The sequence below is a fragment of the Oryctolagus cuniculus genome, chromosome 6, assembly GCF_051225735.1.
Source record: "Oryctolagus cuniculus isolate XC-2025 breed Fujian yellow rabbit chromosome 6, ASM5122573v1, whole genome shotgun sequence".
Taxonomy (NCBI): Eukaryota; Metazoa; Chordata; class Mammalia; order Lagomorpha; family Leporidae; genus Oryctolagus; species Oryctolagus cuniculus.
Window position 1 is genome coordinate 111,924,089 of NC_142872.1, and position 26,347 is coordinate 111,950,435.

At 43.1% G+C, this 26,347-nt stretch overlaps 1 protein-coding gene across 1 annotated transcript; it reads right to left on the bottom strand.

Moving 5' to 3' along the window:
* Positions 1–12,723: 12,723 nt before the first annotated feature.
* On the bottom strand, positions 12,724–25,490 carry PSKH2 (protein serine kinase H2). Its single transcript, XM_002710671.5, has 3 exons — positions 25,296–25,490; positions 19,348–20,014; positions 12,724–13,055 (listed from the first exon to the last, which is right to left on the bottom strand). Exons 1-3 carry the CDS (start codon positions 25,478–25,480, stop codon positions 12,750–12,752), a joined length of 1,158 nt encoding a protein of 385 aa, XP_002710717.2. The 5' UTR covers positions 25,481–25,490; the 3' UTR covers positions 12,724–12,749.
* Positions 25,491–26,347: the final 857 nt, after the last annotated feature.

The following is a 26,347-nucleotide window of genomic DNA, read 5'->3' on the forward strand; positions in this document are numbered from 1 at the left end:
GTTTTCTCTTTCCCTTGTAAGCACAGATCTCTCACAAGAAGCCAGGAAACACCATGTCCCACAGCTCACAACCTCTTCTCACTATTCTGCTTGTCCCTAACGCACACTGGGAATATGGGAAGATGGCATTCATTATGGCAGGGAATGTTAGCACTGAGGTGATGCTATTGCAAGGCATCTTGCTTGGAGTTTCACTTACTGGTTAAAACTAAAGCCAGCTCTGGCAGCAAGTGAAGCAGAGCTCTTGTAAAGCTACTCTAAGCAGTGGCCAGAGCCATCATGCCAAGTTAGTATCAGGAGAACTGTCTGGGGCATGAATCTAACTTTAGGTGATTTATAAGAACAAGCAGAACTCTGTCTACATTCAAAGAACTCCCCAACTGAACCCAGCTGGTTAATCCCCTGGACAGCTCCACAAACACGGAGCAACACCTGTACCCTTCTGCACAGTCTCCCTGCCCCATTTTTTAAGTGGAGAGCTTTTGATGTCAAAGGGAGTAGGGGTGCGTGTGTGGTCAAGGACTCAGAGTAACAGTCCACAATCCTTCCACCCAGACCAAACCACTGCAGCATCCTGGAAAGCAAATGAAAAGGACTTTTCTCCAGTTCTGCTTCTTGCTCCTGCTGTTTTGCTAAGATTTCCCTTTGCCAATGAGAAGAGATCCTCTTCTATCTGTAGCCAGATCACTTATTTTACCAAGATAATATGATTGTTCATGATAAGGAATTCTACATAAAAGCCTTGGGTAGTCACCTTTTTAAAAAACTAGGTATGTTTTGAACAGATCCTACTATTTGATGTCTGCTGGAAAGAAGGGCTCACAATCTATTCTAAAAATCGAAGTCATGATTTTTATTAGATAAGCTTCCATTTTTAACTAGCATAAAGATGTGAATTCTACGTAACACAATTCATTCACTTTCCTGAGAAGTAGTTCTTCAAGCCAGTTTATTTTAGAGGAAAGGGCACCAAGAAGGAACACAAATAGTAAAAGTTCTGTGACATTTTATTGAATTTTTATATCTTTTTTTAGATTTTGCCACTTTGAGATTTCTCAGATAAAAAATGACCCATGTAACAGGCCATCAAGGAGAGAGGCACCTTTCTCTGAAGGGAGGAAGGAACCTCCACTGTGATACGGCCTTGACTAAACAAGTTCAGAGTCGGTGAACTCAAGGGACTTCCATAGCCTAGACAGCTCATAGCAAGAGTCTCGGGTGATTGCTGACGTCATAAATAAGAGTGCCAATTGTTAAATCAACAACGGGAGTCACTGGGTACATGCTCCCCACGTAGGATCTCTGTCAATGTGTTCTACTATGAAACTTAAAAACAACACTACTAGTCGAACAATACCCTATACCTTGTGCAGTTGTGTGAGTACAGCCTGTTGAAATCCTTGCTTAGTATATACAAAGTTGATCTTCAGTATATGAAGGTAATTGAAAATGAAACTCGATGAAGGGCGGGATAGGAGAGGGAGTGGGAGAGGGGAGGACCATGGGAGGGAGGGAGGTTGGGGAGGGGAAGCCACAACAATACAAAAGTTGTACTTTGTAAATTCACATTTATTAAATAAAAAAACTATATAATAAACAAAAAAAGAAAAAGAAAAAGAAAGAACTTAATACTTTACCCTTTTAGTATTTTTTATGTTCTACTTAAAACTATTGGTTGAACTCTGTAATTAATACACAATTACTCTTAGGTGTTTAATTAATGCTATAACTAGTACTCAAATACTATTTTACACTTTGTGTTTCTGTGTGGGTGCAAACTGTTGAAATCTTTACTTAATATATGCTAAATTGATCTTCTGTATATAAAGATAATTGAAAATTAATCTTGATGTGAATGGAAGGGGAGAGGGAGTGGGAGAGGAGAGTGTTGTGGGTGGGAGGGAAGTTATGGGTGGGGGGAAGCTATTGTAATCCATAAGCTGTACTTTGGAAATTTATGTTCATTAAACAAAATAAAATAAAATGACCCATGTAATGTGCGTTTGGATGGCCTTTGGTTGCCCTTCCTTCTGACACTGTGGCAGGCTCCAGTTTCTGGAGAATACCCTGGCACTTCCAAAGAGGTGCCCTTATACTATCTCCATGTGGAGGGGCAACAGCTTCAGTTTAGCCTGTGTGTAGCACAGGTTGTCTTCCTGGACCCATACAACTATGTCCTGAGCTGGCACTCTAGGGTAGCCATGAGGCAATGGTCACTAGGACAACTGGGGTTGCCACTGTATGCAGTGACACAAACCTCAAAAATGGGGGGAAGAAATGATTTTTGGAATATTACTTGGAAGACATGTAAACTATTCCTTCCTTTAGAGTTTCTCAAAATCCCTGTTTCCAGCAAGTGAACAAACATGGACCTTTGTGCCTAGTCCATAATCTCGTGTGCTCCCTGGAGCTGTTTTCACCAAATACCCCACAGGCCTACACTGAGGACCAACAGGAGCGGGAACCCTTTGAAATTGCTCCCTGAGTTCGTGCTAGGAGACTGCTAATCACACTGTATCGTCTCTTCCGGAGATTCTATAAGAAATTCTCTCCTGGGGCCAGTGCTGTGGCGCAACCGGTTAATGTCCTGGCCTGAGGTGCCGGCATCCCTTATGGGTGCTGGTTCTAGTCCCAGCTGCTCCACTTCCCATCCAGCTCTCTGCTACAGCCTGGGAAAGCAGTAGAAGATGGCCCAAGTGCTTGGGCCCCTGTACCTGCGTGGGAGACCCGGAAGAAGTTCCTGGCTCCTGGCTTCAATCAGCGCAGTTCTGGCTGTTGCGGCCAATTAGGGAGTAAACCAGCAGATGCAAAACCTGTCTCTCTCTCTCTCTCTCTCTCTCTGTCTCTCCTCTCTCTGTGTAACTCAGACTTTCAAATAAATAAATAAATCTTAAAAAAAAAGAGAAATTCTCTTCTGAGGCTCAAAGTCAGAAATGAATATGCTTTTCCCCAAACTACTAATTGAAATTAATTTTTTCACTTTATAGTTCTTTAACACATGGACCTGCTTATTTCTTTGAATGGATGCTAGCAAACTGAGAATCAAATATGAAGTCTAACCTTCATATTTTGCCTTCTACAACGGGTAAGTTTTAAACATTTTATGGTTTAATTTCTAATTTTTATGTAATAACATTACCTTCTATTTCCTTCAATCTCTTCTATTTTCATTTTTATATTTTCCTGTGTTCCTCTCCAAGTCAATTCTAATAGATTTTCCTTCATTTTCATCTATTTAAACCTCTAAAATAGGAATTGAATAAATAAATAAAGACTGGAGTATTTGGCACTTTGAATTATTCCTCAGAGACAAATAAATATCTTTTTTCCTAAATTGATACACCAAAATACACAATTATATAATTTTATAGAATTGGAGCAATTCTAAGTAATATTATCCAAGTTTACTAATTAATATGAAACAGACCATTTCATGAAATATTGGCAATGGGGCGGGCCCTGTGACACAGTGGGTTAAGCCCCAGCCTGTGCATCCCATATGGGTGCCAGTTCTAGTCCCTGCTGCTCCGCTTCCAATCTAGTTCCCTGCTAACTCACCTGGGAAAGCAGTGGAAGATGGTCCAAGTACTTGGGCCCCTGTATCCATGTGGGAGAACCAGATGAAGCTCCTGGCTCCTGGGTTTGGCCTGGCCCAGCCCCAGTCATTGCAGCCATGTTGGGAATGAACCAGTAGATGGAAAATCTCCCTCTCCCCTTCTCTCTCTCTCTCTGTCTCTCCCTCTCTCTCTGTAACTACACCTGTCAAATAAATAAGCAAATCTTTTTTTTTTTTTTTTTTTTTTTTTTTTTTGCCAGGCAGAGTGGACAGTGAGAGAGAGAGACAGAGAGAAAGGTCTTCCTTTTGCTGTTGGTTCACCCTCCAATGGCCGCGGCCGGCAAGCTGCGGCTGGCGCACCACGCCTATCTGAAGGCAGGAGCCAGGTGCTTATCCTGGTCTCCCATGGGGTGCAGGGCCCAAGGACATCCTCCACTGCACTCCCTGGCCACAGCAGAGAGCTGGCCTGGAAGAGGGGCAACCAGGACAGAATCCGGTGCCCCGACCGGGACTAGAACCTGATGTGCCGGCGCCACAAGACGGAGGATTAGCCTATTGAGCCGCGGCGCCGGCCTAATAAGTAAATCTTTTAAAACAATTTTTTAAATAAAGAAATATTGGCAGGAGGCCCCCAAAGCCAAGGCCAGGGGCAACAGAAAGGAAGGCAGTGACTCAGGAAGCTGTTCTAAAGGGAAGACAGCAGGCATTTGCTCCAGAGCTGTAAACGACAGGGGATGACTCCCATCTGTGAAGCACTGCACAGCGACCTGCAAGGTCTGTCCCTGCAGACCCTCAGACTGAGAACTTACTTGGAATAAGGGACTCTTCAAATTCAAGATCATCCAGAATGAAGATGAACTCCTCATAAAAGACAGACAGAGAAAGAGGGGAAGGCCAAGAGGAAAATGAGGCAGAGAAGGTAGGGCAGCTCCCAAGCTGAGCGGAGTCAGGGATTGCTGGCAACCTCAGAAGCTGGGAGAGTACCAGGGCAGGTTTTCCCTTAGAGCCACCATTAGGAACCAAACCTGGTAATTCCTCCGCTTTGGTCTTCTAAATCCTTGGTAAACATGTTAGAGCAGCATCAGGAAAGCAAGACACCATCATGCGTCCCAAGATGCAGATTCAGGCGCACAGCAATGGAACTGGGCTGAGCCAGTGAGGATGATGATGGACACACAGCAGCTCTCCCTCCTCACCAACAAGCCAAGCACATTGTTCTCTGCCACTCCAAGGCCATCAAAAAATCCCAAGGGAAATGAGTGTGGTTTCTCTACCCTAGGATTCCAGGACCAAGTTGGAGGGTGTGATAGGCCTTCATTCTTCACTTCCTTAATAAAACAAAATATCCATTTTCATCTATATGAAAGACAGAGCAAGAGACCGAGAGAGAGCTTCCACCCACTGGTTCATTCCCCAAATGACTACAACAGCCAGGGTTGGGCCTCTCCAAAGCAGGGGCCTGGAACTCCATTTGGATCTCCCACATGGAAGGCAGGAGCCACAGCACCTGAGCCAGCACCTGTCATATCCAAGGATACACCAACAGGAATCTGGATCAGCAGCAGGGTAGCTGGGACTTAGCAGAATAGGCTTTGCAATATGTGATGTGAGCAACACGAATAGGGCTTTACCCACTGTGTCACAATGCTTGTCCTGGACAAATCTTCTAAAATTAACAACAAGCAAAGATGATAATGAGCTATTACATAACTACCAAGAGACAGAGCAGTAAGAAAGAGTAAAAAAGTAAGAAAGAAAATGCTGAGAAAATGCAAAACCTAAGTGAGGGGCCAGAGTTCTAGTGGAATGGGTTAAGCCACTGCCTGCTATGCCAACATCCCATATGGGCACAGGATTGAGTCCCAGCTGTTTCTCTTCTAACCCAGTTCCCTGCTAATGGCCTGGAAAAGGTAGCAAAAAGTCGCTTAAATGCTTGGGTGCCTATCGCCCACATGGAAACCTGGAAGAAGTTCCTAGATCCTGGCTTAAGTCTGGACCAGGCCCATCTTTTGCAAGCATTTAGGGAGTGAAACAGTGGATGGAAGCACACTCTCTCTCTCTCTCTGTCTCTCTCTCTCTCTCTCTGTGAGTGTATGTACTTTTTTTTTTTTTTACAGGCAGAGTCGACAGCAAGAGAGAGAGAGAGACAGAGAGAAAGGTCTTCCTTTGCCGTTAGTTCACCCTCCAATGGCTGCCGCGGCCGGCGCGCTGTGGCCGGTGCACCGCACTGATCCGAAGGCAGGAGCCAGGTGCTTATCCTGGTCTCCCATGCGGGTGCAGGACCCAAGCACTTGGGCCATCCTCCACTGCACTCCCGGGCCACAGCAGAGAGCTAGCCTGGAAGAGGGGCAACCGGGACAGAATCCGGCGCCCCGACCGGGACTAGAACCCGGTGTGCCGGCACCGCTAGGCGGAGCATTAGCCTAGTGAGCTGCGGCATCGGCCTGTATGTACTCTTTCTTTCAAACAAATAATAAATATTTAAAAATTGAATGAGGGCCGGCGCCGCGGCTCGCTAGGCTAATCCTCCGCCTAGCGGCACCGGCACACCGGGTTCTAGTCCCGGTCGGGGCGCCGGATTCTGTCCCAGTTGCCCCTCTTCCAGGCCAGCTCTCTGCTGTAGCCCAGAAGTGCAGTGGAGGATGGCCCAAGTGCTTGGGCCCTGCACCCCATGGGAGACCAGTATAAGCACCTGGCTCCTGCCTTTGGATCAGCACAGCGCGCCGGCCACGGCAGCCATTGGAGGGTGAACCAATGGCAAAGGAAGACCTTTCTCTCTGTCTCTCTCTCCCACTGTCCACTCTGCCTGTTAAAAAAATAAAAAAAAAATTGAATGAATATATTAGACAGTAATGAAGGAGAAGTTAATATTGTTCAAGAAAAACATTTTTTCTATTGGAAAAATAGAAGTTACTTCATAAAATAAATTTAATAAGAAAATATGAAGTTTAATGTGTGTATTACAGAATAATCTGGCTGTTCTTTTTACTCTATTCATGCTCAAATAAAGGGAAAAATATCCAAATTTTTAGAAAATGATTTGCAATACCTAATTTCACCAGAAGATGGTAGAACAGGGTCAAAACCTAGAAAAAAATACTGTTTTATATTTTTCTCTTAAGTTCACAAAAATACTGAGATATTTTGAGTTTTTTATTCAGAAGTAAAATTTAGAAAAGTGATATGACAGGTTGGTTGGTTGGTTGGTTGATATGCTTGGTATTCTGTTTCATTTGGGGTAGGGAAAGGCAAATGGGGAGAACTCCACCGAGGATGTAAATATTGACATGGGAGTTCCTTGGAATGTCAAATTAACGTAGCAAGAAGTTAAGCCTGTAAAATTTGTAAAGAACTATGAGTTTATCAAAGAAACCATATTTTAAAAAACTGAATTGATTTGGAAGAACTTTATGAAAGTTGAGGAAAGAACTATTTACCCATCCACAATTTTCTACTTAAACACCTTAAAGATTGGGGTCCAGGGAACACTGAGCAGGATAAAGAAGGATTCTAACAAAAATCCCTAGTGTGTCTCTTGTGAGGCATCTCCTGTCCCTCTCCTTATCCCTCTCCATTTCCCATCTCATCCACCAATCTCTACTAAGGACCACGCGATTTGGATATTCTTCAGAGGGAACTGTAGCTGATGAGCAGGGAACATGGCGGGGGGAAAGGGATGCAGAAAACAGCAGGTGATGTGCAGCCTTCCAGGTTCTGGAGCTTCAGAGACAAATAGCATCTAGTGTCTGCATAGAAAACTTAAGTGCAGGTGTTGAGAGCCGCTGTCTACCTGGTGTTCCTTCCATCTTGCTCTCACTAGGGGTCTCCCACCCCTCCATTCACCAGGGGTCCCAGGTCACAGGGAACGAGCACTGTGAACCTGAGGAATCATTGGCTCAGTGGTGCCAAAGGGCAAAAATCACCACAATTGGAAGATTTTTATTAGCTTTGTTGTCAGTACTAGAATGGAGCAGCCCTTCAGCCCACCCATAAAACAGGGTAAGTGTCCCAGTGGGCTGAGCAGAACAGGTTGGTTTTATAGACAAAGACTGAAAAAAGTAGAAACAAGAACAAAAGGTGGATTGGCCATTTCAGAGTTCCTTTCCTTGTAAGAAGGGAACAGAAGCATAGAAATAACTGCTTAGTTAGCACCAGGATCCTTCAGGCTCCCTCTGTTGTGTAAGGATTAATGCAGAGGGCATTTTGTTTACCAGGCTGGCGGAAACTGGCTGTTTGGGAAAGCTGGCAGTTCCCTCCCTCTCCTGATCTCTTCTGAAGGTCAGATAAAAACTCTCTCAGCTTTGGTTTGGTGACATGGAACATGAGCATGGGTGATTCCATTTTGATTTTTTTTTTTTTGATAGGCAGAGTTAGACAGTGAGAGACAGAGAGAAAGGTCTTCCTTCCATTGGTTCACCCCCAAATGGCTGCTACAGCCAGCGCCCTGCGCCAATAGGAAGCCAGGAGCCAGGTGCCTCCTCCTGGTCTCCCATGCAGGTGCAGGGCCCAAGGACCTGGGCCATCCTCCACTGCCTTCCCAGGCCACGGCAGAGATCTGGACTGGAAGAGGAGCAACTGAGACAGAATCCAGTGCTCCAACCAGGACTAGAATTCAGGGTGCTGGTGCCGCAGGCAGAGGATTAGCCAAGTGAGCTGCAGCGCCGACCTCCATTTTGATTTTTAACCTAGTCTGTTAAGGCACAGTGTAGGACCTTAGTCCAAAGCAGTGACCTCCTATGAATGTTCACTTAACACCACCAAGTTCTTCCCTGAAGGCCCTGACACCTTGCTGTGCCCCCCTACCTGGGGACCTGACCCTGAGTTGTCTGGATCATTCACCTGGATTTCTCCCAAAACCCCAAGCTCCTGGCCTGTGGGGATCTCTGAGGCTTGAGCCATCTTCCCAGCCCAGCCACACCTCACTTTTTCTCCATGCATGGAATAGCCCTTGTTGCCCCAGCAACGACCTAGTCCTGCCTTTGAATTTGTTGATGCCTGCAGAGTGGGCTCATTAAGGCTGATGTTGACGGACAAGCACTTCAAGCAACCTACACAGACAGGCAAGATGTGAAAGTCAATTACCCCCAAAAAACTACAATATGTATTTACACCAAAATGCATAAGACTGCCTCTTTGTAGCACAATAGACAAACTGTAAGGCATCAAAATTGCCTTTTGTATTTTTATTTCTTAGAAATGATCAAAGTAGAGATTAAAGGACAAGTTCTGAGTTTCTGTTTCCAGATCTGCTATTTGCCTGCTGTTGACCTTGAATAAGTTACTTCACATCCCTGAGCTTCATGTAGAAAACCAAGAATAACACCCACCTTAGAGATTGTGGTGAGGAACAAATGAAACAATCTATGTTAAAAATCTTAGCGTGGTACTCGGAACACAGCAAGCGTCAATAAATGATGGAATAAAATTACACTACTAAAGGGTTCTTGCCTGGAGCATGTGGGGAGTGAGTCAGTGGATGGATGATTATCTTTTTTTTTTTTTTTTTTTTTTTTTTTGCTTGAGTAATGCAATCCTGTGTGTGTGTGTGTGTGTGTGTGTGTGTGAAATTTGCTGGAATTCTCCAAGCAAGACATCTTTGGCTGCTTTGCTTTTTTTTTTTTTTTTTTTTAAGATTTATTGATTTATTTGCAAGTTAGAGTTACACAGAGAGAGGAGAGGCAGAGAGAGGGAGAGAGAGAAAGAGAGGTGTCTTCCATCTGATGGTTCACTCCCCAATTGGCCGCTATGGCCGGAGCCATGCCAAGCCGGAGCCAGGAGCCAGGAGCTTCTTCCAGGTCTCCCATGTGGGTGCAGGGGCCCAAGGCCTTGGGCCATCTCAATACTGCTTTCCCAGGCCATAACAGGGAGCTGGATCAGAAGAGAAGCAGCCGGGACTAGAACCGGCGTCCATCTGGGATGCCGGTGCTTCAGGCCAGGGCTTTAACCCGCTGCACCACAGTGCTGGTCCCTATCTATCTATCTGTCTGTCTGTCTCTCCTGTATCCCTCTCTCCCTCATTCACCCTTCCTTTCAAATAAATCAGTAGGTTTTTTTTAAATTACATAGTAGCATGTTAAAGCCATTTACTAATTAATTAAGAACTCTGAAAGTACCAGTATTCCAATTTTTATTACTTATTTTATTCTAAAAATTTCAAGTGGCAAACATATAAAGCATCCATTAAAAAGGATGGATTTTTCATAGTTGATCTCCCCTTTCTCCAGAGTGCCTCTCTGTTGTCTTCCTTCTGCTACTTGCACTTTTCATTGCATTTTCTTTATATATTTAAAGCAAATACATATTTTTTTTAATTCAAGGTGAAACGGCAGTAAAGTGAAGAGAAAACCTTCCCTGCCACTCTAGACTTCCCTGTCTTTATTTCCTTGAAGTAATCCTATCTTCTTTGAATTCCTACCCATCTTTCAAGCTTCTGAACCTTTTTTTCATGCACAGGAGATCATATGATCTCTTGCTTTTTTAATCACAATAATATATCATATCATATAGCATAGATTTATAGTATTTTTTCTTTTTTTTTTTCATTTTACTTGAAATGGAGAGAAAGAGACTGATTGATTTCTACTCTCTAGTTTACTCCTCTATGCCTGCAAAACACAGGCTGGGCCAGGTTGAAGCCAGCAGCCTGAAACAATCCAAGTCACACATGAGTGGCAGGGACCCAGTTACTTGAGCCATCATATGCTGCCCTCAAGGCACACAATAGTAGACAGCTAGATTTGAAGAAAAACCAGGACTTGAATCCAGGCACTCCAGATACAGAATGCAGGTGACCCAAGCAGCAACTTAACTACTACTCTGCCAAACACCTGTCCCTATTGCATCATCTTTCGTGGCTGCATAGTAGCCCTTTGCTTAGATGTAACACACTTCAATGAGTTCCCCCACAAATAGGCCTTTTGGTCGTGATTCTTGTTTATATAAATAACAATATTTCATTCACTTTTGCACTTAGGTATTTTCACACTTCAGCAGGAATATATATATAGGGCAAATTTCTAGAAATGCTACTATTATATCAAAGGTCAGTATGATTTTTATTTAAACAGACACCTCTCCCAAACTGTCTCTCACCCCCTGGAGGTGGCAACACATTGCACTCCTGTCTCCTAATGCAGCATAAGAGTATCTGCTTGCCTGCAACCTTCCACCATATGTATTGTCCAAGTTTTAAATTATTTAACCCGAAAAATGAAAAAATGGCATTGTCATATTAATTCTTGCTTTGAAAATTGAGTGAAACTGAACACTTATTAATCAGCTATATTTTTATAAACTGTAAAATTATTTCCCCTTTTTATTATTTTTAATTTGTAAGTGTTCTTTCTACAGTAAAGGAATTAATCCATGATCTTCCATTTGTGATACAGTGTTACAATTTTAGAAGAAAATATTTATGTCACTATATATGTCTATATACCATATATAGAAACTGTCCCATATGTGTAACTCAAAAGAGAAAAATAAAATGATAGAAATAAGACTGATTTTATAGATTAAATGTCACTCTAGTATTTGCTTATTGTAAGTAGTAAAATAAATCAAGCTATACCAACTAATAAATCACTCATTTACAGTATTTATCTACCCATACAAGTGACCCACAGAGATAGGAATGGTATATCAGTCCTAATATCACTTTATAAAAAATTACTGGGCTGGAGATCAGGCCATATTTATCTGGTCCAGAGAGCAAAGTTTTAGGACTTGCCTCTTTTAATTATTTCATGGTGGGTATTTACAGTCTTCAGGATATTTGATTAAGTAATTCTGGGGGGAAAAAACAGTGCTGATGAAAAACAGTGACAGCAGCAAAAAGAAGTGAAATGATCATACTCTCTTGTATAAACTCTATTGGATGATGAACACTAACACTATAACTGAAAATAAAATCACTGTTTGAGTGCTGAAATCCCCATTAGCCTGGTGGTAGATGCCTACAATCCATATCAAAGTACCTGGATTTGAGCACAGGCTCTAGCTCTTAACTCCAGCTTCCTACCAATGCAGGTCCTGGGAGGCAGCAGTGATGGCTCAAGTAATTGAGTTCCTGCTACCCCCATAGGAAACCTGGATTGAGGCCGGTGCTGTGGCTCACTAGGCTAATCCTCCGCCTGCAGCACTGGCACACCGGGTTCTAGTCCCAGTTGGGGCGCCAGATTCTGCCCCAGTTGCTCCTCTTCCTGTCCAGCTCTCTGCTGTGGCCCAGGAAGGCAGTGGAGGATGGCCCAAGTGCTTGGGCCCTGCACCCGCATGGGTGACCAGGAGAAGCACCTGGCTCCTGGCTTCGGATCAGTGCGGTGTGCCGGCTGCAATGCACCGGCCATGGTGGCCACTTGTGGGGTGAACCAACAGAAAAAGGAAGACCTTTCTCTCTGTCTCTCTCTCTCACTGTCTAACTCTGCCTGTCAAAAAAACAAACAAACAAACAAACAAAAAAAAACCTGGATTGAGCTCCCAGCTTCACTACTGGCCGTTGTTGGTACTTGGGGAGTGAAACAATGAATAGGAGTACCTCTTGTTCTCTGTCTCTAATACATACATAAAATTTCTTTTAAATATCTCCATTTTCCAGTGAAAAACATACAAGTTGGACTATAAGTTTCTGATGTATCAAAATTTAATCTTAAGATTTTTTATTTTTTCATAATTACAAAATTTTCAAAAATATTTGCAGACTAAATATTAAATTAAGAGATACCTGTAACTATCTTGAATGTTACCTAGTTAACATCATACACTGGATCTTAAATATGTCAGTAATGACAGGATAAGTATATTTATTCCCCATATCTAACTATGCCTTTTATGCATATAATTCAGCATTCATTCACATATACATTCTTTATTTCTATAATATTTTATTTATTTAATACTGAAGAGAATTTCTTCATCTACTGTTTCCAGTTACTTCGATGCATCTAGTACTTATCATATTATTAATCTTTTGCAGTGGTTTATTTTAGGAAAATAAATACAGATAACAGGAAAAACTATAGACCAAAAAATGCTCAAAATAAAGATCAACATTATCCAACAGGAGCCACCTGCTGCCATGTCCTTGGAGCTTTAGGGTACCCTATTCATGGTGAAAGGATCTCTGTTGGATTAATGTTAATACTGAAGTTAATGGATCTGACTTAAAATAGGACAAATGGCTGTAGAGGTCATCTTCTTACAAAAGTGCAGATAGAGATGATTCTGTGATCCTCGAGTTTCTCTTACTCCACATATGTCTTGATTTCTGGGAATGACCTGATTTAGACGATTGTGCAGACCCAGGGCTCTGAGAGTGAGGAGATGCCCTTCGCATGAGGTTCCGGGAAATCACCCTCTGCAGATTCTTCATGGAAGCCCCTGCAGCCATGGTAATCACCCAGGGGTGATCCAGCGCCTGGCTGGCCGACATGCGATGACTGGCCTCCAACATCAGCAGTTTGTCTATAAAGTCTTTTGCCAAGTGGGAAATACTTGGCCAAGGCTGAGAAAAAAACAAAAAATAGAATAAGATAAAGGCACACACCAAGAATCATATTCTTCATTATACGTATTAGTGTCTACCAAATCCAAAAATCTTTTTCAAATAAACAAATTGAATATGGTCATTAGTGAACATAAGAATCCACTTTTGAAATAAGCAAAAACAAAAACAAATAAATAAGACCTCTTGAGGAAAAAAAAAGAAAAACAAATAAAACACAGAAATTCTCCTCCCTGCTGTTCAATGAATGAGAATGACCTTTCCAGAAATCTGCCCAGCAAGGTGTCCTTAGCAATATGCATTCACACATCACACTACCAGGAGCTGGACACAGCAAAGCAGCTGCTGTTGAAGCAGCACATCTGAGAATGATCTAGAGCAGAAAGTGCAAAGTGGAAAGGATTTGAGGCCTCCCCAACTTTTCTGTCCCTCTGAAAGCTTACTCTGGACTAAGGACACCTGCATCTGCACAGCCTGGAGCAAGCAGGGGAAGAACAGGAAGAACAGGAAGAGCCCTTCACCAAAGGATCCACCCACTCTACATTTCTTCAAACCCAGGGCCCTCTCCTTCCCAATCATGTGGCTGGCTGCAAATGGCAGTCAGCAGATAGCAAAGCCATGACATAGTACAATATGCACAGCATTTGCATGTCTTCTAAGTACAAAAGGAACAGTTTATACCACCATTGTGAGGATGGGGGCAAGAAGCCTTTGATTTACACCCAATCTTGTTTCCCCTCATCTCCAACAAGCACACAGCACATGCCTAGAACAAAAAAGCATAGTTTTGTATCCCTTGTTCTCTACAAAGTAGAAATGTTGAGAAAATTGCCCATATATCTTCTGTATCTCAAACACAATTTCTGATTTCTTAAAAGTTGTATCTAACTTGAAAGATAAAGAAATCCTGGCCGGCACCACAGCTCACTAGGCTAATCCTCCGCCTGTGGCGCCAGTACTCCAGGTTCTAGTCCCGGTTGGGGCACCGGTTCTTTCCCAGTTGTTCCTCTTCCAGTCCAGCTCTCTGCTGTGGCCTGGGAGTACAGTGGAGGATGGTCCAAGTGCTTGGGCCCTGCACCCGCATGGGAGACCAGGAGGAAGCACCTGGCTCCTGGCTTCGGATCGGCCATTTGGGGGGTGAACCAAGGAAGGAAGACCTTTCCCTCTGTCTCTTTCTCACATTGTCTAACTCTGCCTGTCAAAAAAAAAAAAAAAAAAATAAGGAAATCCTTATTATCTATTGTCTTGGCCTTGTGGAAGGAAAATCAGACTCTACACACAAACACACTCTTCAACTTCATTACACCCCACTAGCCTAGAATTTGAATAACAAGAAATCAGTAAAGGAATTGCTCTTCTTTTTTGCTTCAGCTTATTTAGGTAAATGAGATATGAAAACAACTTTTCCCAAAAATAAGAGTCATAAAATAAACAAATATATTTGCCAAATACTCAAACACAGGACAACTACAATATAAACCCTGCAAGTCTAGACAAGGTACATCAATGCCTTACATAATGTCGTACCCTCTGATTCTGGCTTAGAATCTCCTTGGCCTCAGATCCAGACACATTTATCTGGGTTCAAGACCATTTAAATGAAGAGTAAATTAGATGTCTTCAGTGGAATATTTTAAGACAAGCCATTGAATCTTTCTGGAAAGAATATAAGATATGCACAACAAGGTTTATGGCAAGCTCATTATGATGACCCCAAATGAATGTACATTTAAAATGCAATTACAGAAAATAAAGTAACTGGTGTACTGGGGGAAAAAATTCTTTAGCCAAAGCCTATTATTCAAATACAAGTCATAAATTACAGAATTCCTGAGCCATAAAGAACAACTAGAGAATGTCTGGGAATCAATTTCATGTTACCTTTTAGAAAAGGGCAGGTACAGGAAGAAAAAGAGTTCCTATTTTATTTTTATCTTTTATTCTAAATGTCCTTTTTGTTGATGTTTAATGAAGTATAAAATAGACTATATCTCTGATGTAAATAAATTAAACTGAGTGTATTTGCTCAAAATCTTTAAAAGTGTTATAAGAACAAAACCAATTAGGCGCCACACATTGAATTAAGCTCCCCACTTTCACTTAAAGACATCATCCAGATCATCAACTTTTGCATCCACCCCATGTCCAGGGAAGCTTAGCAGTCTTGAGTAAACACTTTTAACACATCTTAGCGTGGAAAAGCCCAGGAATGAGGTCAGCAGAACTGAACTAGACAGGCTATCCAGCTCACACTGCCTGCCATTACACAAAAGAGGAAAGTCCTATCACTTTCACAGGATTGTTCATTAGACCTAAGTTAAATAAGAATATAAAAATGGTTTTCACAGTATAAGCTATCAAGGAGATTTATGTTGTTGTTCTCCTTACTATTAAATCCACACAACTTAATTCCCTCCTTGGTTCTTCTGTAGACTCATTCACTAACTACATGAGAGGTCTTCACAAAACTCATGGAAAGTACATATTAAAAAAAATGCTATGCATGATTTCCAAAAATTTTGCACCAAAATTAATTTATGCTTTAATTCTATGGTCCCATAGACTTTTTGAAGTGCTTTTGTATTTAGATAATTGGAATATGAATATTATCCAGTACTTTTCAGGCCAATTCCAATTATCTTTATCATGATAAATGTTAATCCCCCCAAAAAACTCAAAGGCTTGGTAAGAGATAATGAACAACATAAAAAGACAGTTCTTTCTTTTATCCCAAGATCATTCAATAGTTTAATATTTTGATGTTTGTGGATGATTCAGGCCTTTTTTTCCTCCTTTTCTCATGTAGTACTTTACTTCTTCTGTCATCTTCTCTAATCAAAGTTAGCCAAACTGTCTAAAACAACACCACAAACAAAGATATAAAGCTGAAATTTAATTCAGCAATTGCACTACTTACTAGCTTGGGGAATAAAAGGAGCTTAGAGAGATGGGATTTTATATTCTATAAAAACCTTGACTCACCTTCAAAAGAAAAAACAAAGTAAGAAATGATTTTAGCTTACTGCTTTTCAATTTCCTAAAGAACATTTTTCTTCTAATGTGTAAGAGTCTGGCTCTGTTAGCACTACGCACCCTTCAGCCTACTCTGGTGCAGGCGTTGCCATTTTCAGCACTGTGCCCAGACTGCCTGCCTGTCTTGCTCTCTGCGGGTCTCCCCAGCTTCCCAATAGGTGGCTCCAGCTCCATCCCTTCCTGACCTCCTTCTCCTTTCTGTCCTCTTCCTTGGTCTGGCAGCCAGCACCTACTTCCTTCTCCAGTTTTCTGAATCTGCTCTCAAATTAGCTTCTCTGTTCCCGGTTCTCTTTACCCACAGCTTTTTGTACTGTAGCCCCCTTCCCGCGCCTCCCCCTGAGGGTCCCAGGAGTCTTTATGGGGATTCCTGGCACCCCCTCCAAGAAATAAGTCACACATTCATGATTCACTTTATTCATCCTCTTCTTTTTACAGACACTAAATAATAGAGCTAACATAACGACTTGTGCAAGCGATGAATAATATGCAAAAACTGCCGTGGCTATTTTTCTACTCTAATCACTATCCCCTATATGTAAAGGTAACACATAAGGGACCAGTATCTGTTGTGGTGCAGCAGATTAAGCTGCTGCTCGCAGCACTGGCATCCTAAACAGGAGCACTAGCTTGAATCCCCGCTGCTAGGTTGCTGGTTGATCAGCTCCCCATACAGCTCCCTGCTAATGCTCCTGGGAAGGCAGAGGAAGATGGCCCAAGTGTTTGGGTCCCTGACACTCATGTGGGAGATTCTAATGGAGTTCCAGGCTCCTTGTTTTGACCTGGCCCAACCCCAGCCTTTATGGCCATTTGGGGAGTGAACCACAGGATGAAAGATCTCTCTGTCTCTTCTCTCTCTCTCTCTCTCTCTCTCTCTCTCTCTTTCTCTCTCTCTTCCTTTCAGATAAATAAATCTTTAAATAAACAATAATTAAAGGTACAACATATACAGTCAAAGTGAAATGTACCATTAAAATTTCAATTTCAATTCCTAGAGATACTGGGTTTAAGGAAAAGATTTACAGCCTTTAACTTTAAGCTTAGTCGGAGAAGAGATGAAGAAAGAGATAGCCTTTTCCCCCAAGCATATATCTTCCCACATGATGTTGATCATACTAGATACAACTTATATTCTGCTTTTTCTTATACTTGGGAGCAGATTTGAAACACTTTCCAATGTCCTTATCATTATTAAACACACAAAATTTAGAGACTATCATACTTCATAGCATAGATGTCCCATGATGTATTCAAACATTCTCTTTGATTCTTTTCAATGTTTCACTTTTGTAAATACAGCTCAGATGAACATCCTTACACTGAAAGCTTTGCTGCATTTGGGACTACTCCCTTAGAATCTTAGAAATTAAATTGTCAGTTCAAAATACATAATTTTAAGTTCTAGATGTGTATTTTCAAACTACTTTCTCAGACACCTATGACAATTCTTTCTACCACCAGTCATTGAGAAGGCTAACTAGGTTGTACCCTTAACAGAAATGAGTAGAACTGAGTTGTTGATTATTTTTATTTTTACCAATTTGAGAGACAAAAATATTTGTGTTTTCTTTGTTCATTAATGAGGCTGAGGCTGGGTATTTTTCAAACTTTTAAAATGAATGATATTGCATTGTCTGGAAATTCTTCTCATCCTGCTCTACTTCTCTATATAAATTTTATTTTTTAAAAGATTTCATTTATTTATTTGAGAGGTAGAGTTACAGACAGTGAGAAGGAAAGACAGAGAGAAAGGTCCATTGGTTCACTCCCCAAATGGCTGCAATGACCGGAGCTGTGCCCATCCAAAGCCAGGAGCCAGGTGCTTCTTCCTGGTCTCCCATGTGGGTGCAGGGCCCAAGCACTTGGGCCATCTTCTACTGCTTTCCCAGGCCACAGCAGAGAGCTGGATTGGAAGAAGAGCATCTGGGACTAGAACCGGCACCCATATGAGAGGATTAACCTAATGTGCCATGGCCCCAGCCCCATCTCTATATAAATTTTCATAATCATTCATCAGTCCGTATGACTTTTTAAAAGCATACATGTAGGGCTGGTGCCGCGGCTCACTAGGCTAATCCTCCACCTGCGGCACCGGCACACTGGGTTCTAGTCCTGGTCGGTGCGCCGGATTCTTTCCCGGTTGCCCCTCTTCCAGGCCAGCTCTCTGCTGTGGCCTGGGAGTACAGTGAAGGATGGCCTAAGTGCTTGGGTCCTGCACCCCATGGGAGACCAGGAGAAGCACCTAGCTTCTGGCTTCGGATCAGCGCAGTGAGCCGGCCGCAGTGGCCATTGGAGGGTGAACCAACGGCAAAAGGAAGACCTTTCTCTCTCTGTCTCTCTCTCTCACTGTCCACTCTGCCTGTCCAAAAAAAAAAAAAAAAAAAGAAATTAAAAAAAAAGCATACATGTAGAAGATGGTACTGAAGTTCAGTCAAAGTGGAAAGTATTTTTAAAGTTTTTTTAAATTTTAATATCCTTATGATTTTGCTATACATACAGATGTTATTTACATCTGCATACTTAATAAAACTATCAATATTTTTCTTCATGAGAAATTAAAAGTAAAACAAATAGATTCAATTGCTCTACCTTAAATGAATCTCCTATTGTGTTGGACTTCCCTTACAAGCATTGGCAACTTCTCTTCCCTACTCAAAACAACAAAAATTTAACACATTCATGAACACTGGGAGTTCCAAGTTTAAATGATGGGTAAATATTTCACACAAGCTGTGAGGTTAAACATTGCACTGAGGAAACACTACATCACAAAAAGGATCATCTAGATTTAAGGCAGAAAATCTCTCACCAAACACACAAGCATCCTGCTGAGCTTCTAGATACACATTAGCCTCATCAGCCAGCTCAGCTGTGCATGCGACTGAAGGAAAACCTGCAAACTCACCTAGCTATACAACTGTCAATGTCAAGTGCTAACCACAGACAGCTAGTCACCCAGGCCTTGATATTCTGAGACCAATGGCTCTCAGCCAGGAGCAATTTTGCCACACCAGAGACATTTTTTAAAATGACATTTTCTGGAGTCATAACCAGGGTAGGCACCTTACTGGAATCTAGTGATGGAGGCTAGGAATGATCCTAAATGTCCTACAATGCAAACGACAGCAAGCATCCCCCAGCCCCCACCACAGCAGCTACCTCCATCCCAATAAAGAATAGTCCAATCTTAGAGGTTAACAGTGCCAAGGATGAGAAATCCCACTCTAAACCAACACAATAGGAATAGAAAAGGATCTCTTACCTCTCCTGTATAATTATATTTGCCTTTCAGAATCTTTCTATAAAGCCTTGTATGGCTTTCATCATCAAAAGGTAGAAAGCCGCTAAGCAAAACATAGGTGATTACACCAAGAGCCCACATGTCCACAGCGCTGGTGTAGGGTTTTCTTAGCAAAATCTCAGGGGCAACATACTCGGGGGTCCCACAGAGAGTCCTCATCATCCAGTCACCACCTCTGTTCCCAACATGTGCCAGTCCAAAATCGGTGATTAAAATTTTTGACTCTGCACCTGGATGATAGTATAAGAGATTTTCAGGCTTTAGGTCCCGGTGAGTTATTCGCAAAGCGTGCAGATACCTAATCCCATCAGCAACCATCCGGAGGATTCTGACAGCATCCTGCTCTGTGAAGGATCCCTGAGCAGTGAGCCGATCGAAGAGCTCCCCTCCCATGGCCAGCTCCATCACCAGGTACACTCGGTCCTGGGCCTCGAAGATCTCCACTAGTCGGATGATGTAATGGTGACTGACGCGCCTCAGGACACTGAGCTCAGCCTCGCACGCCTCTCTGCCTTCCCTCACTGTGGTTTCCACCACCTTGATGGCAAAAGGTTTCTTGGTGGCCTTCTGCTCCACCCTGAGGACCTTGCTGAAACTGCCCGTCCCAATGAGAGCTTGGATGTCGTATCTGTTGGGCAGAAAAACACAATCTGTTATGGGAAGTGATGACTCCCAAGTTTGCCAAAGACCATGCTTCATATCATCACCATCTTTATATTCCTCCCACCACATTACTTACTCATTATCCATTGGTTTTGTTTACTACTTTTGAAAGCCACCCCAAGTTCTCTTTGGAAAGGGAGCAGTTGATAGAAAGCTATATAGGTGGTAGAAAGAGAGTCTGAATAATAATATCTAACATTTATTATATGTTTATCTTATTTCAGGAAATTTTTGAAAAGTCTTTTCTTGACCCAACCTTGTAGCATAGCAGGTAGAACCTTTACCTGTGGCGCCAGCATCCCAAATTGGTGCCAGTTTGAGTCCCGATTGCTCCACTTCTGATTCATCTCCCTGCTAATGCACCTGAGAAAGCAGTCAAAGATAGCTCAAGTGTTTGGGCCCCTGTCACCCATTTGGAGGACCCCAGTGAATTCCTGGCTCCTGACTTAGACCTGGCCCAACCCTGGCTATTGTGGCCAGTAGATGTTCCAACAGATGGAAGATTGATCTCTATCTCTCAATCTCTCTCTATCTCTCTCTGTCTCTGTAACTCTGCCTTTCAAATAAATAAATCTTTATAAAAATAAAATTTAAAAAAATCTTTTCCTTACAGAAACCATGCTATGTGATACAATCATATCCCCCCTTCTTCAGATAAGGATATTCAGGCTGAAAAAGAGCCATAGGATTTCCCAAGTACACACAGATTGCAGTTGGAATGAATGGGAATCAGATCCAACCTTTCCAATGGGTTTCACCAAAATTTCCCTGAAGAATTTTATGAGCTCCCTCTACCATCTTCTACCGTGCCCCCAGTCCATTTTTATCATTCTTTGACAACCACAACCAAATCAGAGAAGCTTATTCCTGTTTACAAGTTCTCAAAGGGGGATATCATATTAGGGAGGAGATACAAACAGCACACTTCTTTGTACCGCTTGGTTCTGAGTTCTCCCAGGCTCATCTTGTATATAATAGCATGTAATAAAGAAAAAGCAAACCCAGCTGTGCTATTATGAGAGCCAGATTTCAAAAGTCTGTAGGGGTAGCATCAGGGCTACAACACAGTCAGCAGCTTTCCAAATTTCCATCACCCTCTTTCCATCCTTGCGATCTCTAAGAGTAAAGAGAATTTTGACATGGATTGCAGGCCAATAATTTGAAAACTGTTTATCCCACACAACAGTCAGGAATTATTGAAAACTGTTTATCCCACACAACGATCAGGAAGTCAGCTCAAACTTTCAAGGCTAGGGATCTTAAACTTCATTTTTCTGGGGGCTGGCATTGTAGTGTAGTGAGTAAAGCCACTGCCTGTGACGCCAGCATCTCACATGGGCGCCAGGACAAGTCCCAGCTGCTCCACTTCTGATCCAGCTCCCTGCTTATGTGTCTAGGAAAACAGTGGAGGATGGCCCAAGTCCCCGGGGGCCCCATGTCCAGATGGGAGACCCAGAAAAGGCTCCTGGCTTGGATCTCCCTGGCCACTGCAGCCATTTGAGGAGTGAAACAGCAGATGAAAGATTTCTCTCTCCAAGTCTGACTTTCAAATAAAAATAAATTAAAAAGCAAACTATCTGTGTACATTTCTACTTAAATTTAAGGGTCATATCAAATTTAATCCTCCCCATTTAAGATTTAATCTTCTACCTTTTGTTAACAAATTATGATACAACTAGAAAAAATAGTAAAGAATGATTTAATCCAACCCCCCCCCTTTTTTTTTACCAATGAGGAAATCTGAAGAACAGGTTAGTTAATTGGTTAAGAATCAGGATTAGAATACAAATTTCTTTACTTGAACCACAAGTTAGTGCCCATGTCACTTTATTAAAATCTCTGCCAAGTAAAGTCTCCAGAGAATGCAGTGTACCCAGGAAGTACCAAGGTAGAAGGTAATTCTTCAAGTCACATACTCAGTACCAAAGATTCAAATGCAAATATCAATCTGTGCTTTAAATAGCCTTATTTCTTTGTGCTGAGCTTTGTCTTCTTGGGATTTTTATTTTTATTCCTTATATTCCTGCACTTACTGAATAAAAATGGCATTTATCTGTACCAGCTTTCAGAGAATAGCTTTGTTCTGCACAGTGCATTTAATTTTCTGGCCTATTACCTTATCAAAACAGATAGCAATTTAGTAATCTTAAATAGATTCTTTCCCCTCTTCTCTTTCCAACTCTGTTTTTTTTTTATTCACATGCACTCCCAGTGTGATTTTGAAGATAATCACAGGCATTTCAAAACTGATTGCTTTGCAGACCAACCAAGTATTACATTACCTCTGATGTGGATGAAAGCACTTGCAAATATTAATTTATCACTATGCCCTCAAAACTGCAGGCAAACTCATTTGCTCACAAAATTAATCATCAGATATCAGACTAACTGCCATTTCTGGAGAACCGCACTTTTGTTCAAGTAAGGGGTGTTTTATTCAGTACTGCTAAGGGATTTTCATCTACCAAATATTTGCAGAAGAGGGGAAATGCTAGTAATTTGGCATTGGAGGAAACAGTAGATTCTAAGCCAAGATTTAGATTAGTGGAAATAAACAGCCTTAGAGTGAGCTGAAGCCATATCCTTGACAAATTCCTGTAGCTACAGCCTTAGTTGGGAGTCCCGGCTGGCCATGGACAGTGATCATTTTCAAGACGTGTAACTATATCTCGGGTAGCACTTAGCTAGCCTTGAGGGGCAGGGGATAATAAATGCTGAATTAATGAATCATTCACTAAATATGTATTATCCCTGTATCATCAAATATATTTTTGGGAATATTAAGTAAGGGTGGAGTCAAACAGGGCACAATGTTCTTTAATTTTCCTCCACTTCTATTCCTCTACCTTCACACCCAGAAGGCAGCCTCAAAGTCAGTATTTTTTCTTGATTTTTTATTTATTTGAATGGCAAAGATACAAAGAGGACTTTCCATCTGCTATTTCACTCCTCAAATGCCTTCAACAGCTGGGCCTGGGCCAGGCTGAAGCTGCAACCTGGAAATCCAATTCAGGTCTGCCATGTGGGTGACAAGGACTCAAGTTTTTGAAATATCACCTGCCACCTCTCAGGGTGCACATTAGAAGGAGTAAGAAGCAAAGCTGGAACTTGAACCTAGGAACTCCAGCAAGGGAGCTAAGTATCCCAAGTGGTGTCTTAACTGCTGCCCTAAGTGCTTGTCCTCTCAAAGTCAACTTTGTAGGTGGTGCATTTTCCCATCATCCCAGAGATGACATAAACTCAAAACATTATTTTAACTTCAACTGTTAACAAACTGGGAATCTTGAAAATGGATTTAAAAAAAAAGGATAATAATATCACAATCTGTTTGATGGGAGCAATTGCCATGAGTTCCCAAGGAGAAAGTGAATATAGTCAGATTTAAATTCTATTATCTCTGTCCTGTAAGAATGTAATCACTATGGAGAGGAAAGAACTATATTCTAGGCCCAGTTCTACCCATAACTTCAACAAGTTATTTCACCTGCTGGGGCTCAACCCCTGGTGGATTAAAGATGAGCCTGGAGTTAAGTCTCTGCAACTTTTAGAATGCTGAGATCTAAAGGACTCCACGATCCCTCAGCACTCTAAGAGGTTGAGCCTACTCCAGGGGTGGGAGTTAGGAGGATAAATACCAGACCAGAACAGCATCATCTCCTTGTCTATAGACAGCCAAAGCACTGTTTAACCAGCTCAGTTTTGACAAGTTCAGTTACATCAGCTGGTTTTGCTCTGCTGTAAGTTTAGCAGCTATTAGACTGATCCTCCAGCTGTCATTGGATGTAATGTTGTCCAGGAAGCCAGGAAATGGCTCTGCTTAGACACCAGGCAGAGCACAATGAGGAAGTGAGCACACAGTTCTAGGCCAGAGGAGCCCTGGGAAGCCAGCTGAGCCACCCATCACTTGTCCTACCAAACCCCACACAGGGAAAGGGGGGAAGCCTGAGAAACATTCAGAAAAGATGGGAGTGGGTTTCATGTCTGGCTGTTGGAAGCCTAGTCCCTACCCCTAAAGCTCTTAATGCAGACTCTATCAGCTCCCAGTGTCTCTCCCTCAGCTTGCAGTTCCTCAGTTTTCCCTTTGCTGATGTTAAGTCAACTCCTTGTGAATAATCATTAAATTAAGGGAGTAGCACAAGGATGAAGCTGACCCCGCAAGACCCCGAAGACTCAGAATTCAATCATTTGCAACTTAGCACTAGCCTCTATTCTGAGAGCGTCACAGGAACTCTCAGGCCCGGGTCAAACAAAGTCACACCCAAGCTGCCCATAGGCCCCTGACAGACAGGCGCTTGGCTTTCTCATTACAAAAAGACCCATGCTGGGCCCTGTCACTGACCAATTAAAACAGTCCAGGAGCTGCTCACTCACTGCTCAACCCCAAATCTATGAGGTGTTCCGCCCTTAATCATTGCTCAATCCCAAATCTAAGATGCACTCCTAGGGAGTTAAGACCACTCTGGGAGTTCTAGAACCAAATGAATTCTTCCACCTCCCTGGTTGCAGTAATTGGCTTGCTGTGCTTTGGGCAAGCAGACTCTGTTTGGGGAGTGTTCTAAATAAAAAGCTTGTTCCACTAATTATAATCCTGTTTCCTTGAATTTAGTAGAGAATCCTTCACAAGCCAGGTCTGGCTAGATATAGCCCCAGTATATGAGTGGCAGGCTCCCTGCCCCCACAGACGCTGTTTGGGGTCATTGCTGCTCCAAGATCGGAAATTCCCTTCCTTTCCCCATCCTCTGTACTCCCTGCTCAGAGGTGTCAAAGGGAACTTGTGTGCAGAACACTTACTAAAAACACTAGGAAAGACTTCATTCCAGACTGTGGAAACACAGGTCAACAGGGAGAGGGAAGTGAACTCAACTCCACGGAAACCAGAGGCAGCGGAGATGCTAAGCCCTGGGGTGAGCTCCGGGAAAGTTAGGGAGGCGGCCCACGACTTGAATAGCCCTGGAGCGGTTTTTTTTTTTTTTTTTTTTTTTTTTTTTTGGAAGGCAGGCATCCACCCTCCCTCAGAGCCCTAACTTCCTTAATGACTGCATTTCAAAGGGATGGCCCCAGGTCCATGAGAAGGACCTTCCTGGTTTGAAGAGGATTTACAGGTCCAAGAACAAAGAGAGAATTTAAGGAGGTCAAGTGGCAGGAACTACCCAGGCCGGTGCAGCTGAAGGGTCTCCGGTCCGCGGTTTCTCTCCCTCAGCCCAGCCTTAGGCCAGCCCTCCTCGCCGCTTCACCTGGCGCTTTACCTGGCCAGCACCCGGGGGTCGAACTTGGCTCGGAAGCGGGCCACCTGCATCTTCCGAGCCGCCTGGGCGGCCGCCTCGGACCCGGACCTCGCTCCTGCCGCGCTGCCTTGGCTCTGACCTTCCAGTTTGAGCGCGGCCAGTGCGGGCGGCTCCGGGGCCACTTTCTTGCTGGCGCCGCACCCCATTGCAGGCGGGGGCTGCGGGGAGGAGGCGGCCTCCGCGCAGGGCCGCGCGTCTATCCCGGCAACAGCTGGGGGTGGGAGGCGGGACAGAGCAACCTCCTAGGAGGTCTTTGTGGGTAAGACAACCCTCAGGGTGCCCCAGCGACCTTCTGAGAGCGGGATGTCGCTGACCAGTTACCTAAACGTACAGTGTGGCCCGGTAAAAGCCAACTAAGAGGCTGGACTTAACGCTCTTGGCCTCGCCTTTCTTCTCTCCAAAGTGACGGTGTGAACGTATAAAATTACGTGTTTCCACGAAGGATGTGGTCCCCCTGAAGGACTTTTATCTCCGTGGCTGAGCTCACCTGCGTGTGTTTCAGTTCTAAGAGCCTGTAACGTAGAAAGCACAACACGCCACGCTGTAGCACTAACTCAGCTGTCGGCCCTGCGCTTCAGCACGCCACTCACCTTTTTACAGCTCCAGCAAGATAGAAAAACTCCCGCCGCAACCGCCCTCCGGGACCCAGCCAAATTCCCTGGGCAAATAAAAGGATAAATCTAAATCTGTTTTTAAAAATCATATATATTCTTTTAAAGGGACTTAGTTATTATTTGAAAGGCAGAGAGAGGGAGGGGGAGGGGGAGGAGGAGGGAGAATGAATCTTCCTCTGGTTCACTCCCCTAATGGCCAGGGCTGGGTCAGATGGAAGCCAGGAACTCTATTCCAGTGCCCCCCTGTGAGTGGCAGAATCAAAAGTACCTGGGGCCGGCACTTGGTGTAGCGGGTAAAGCCTCTTCCTGCAGTGCCAGCATCCCATATGGCCGCCGGTTCAAGACCTGGCTGCTCCACTTCCGATTCAGCTCTCTGCTGTGGCCTGGGAAAACAGAAGA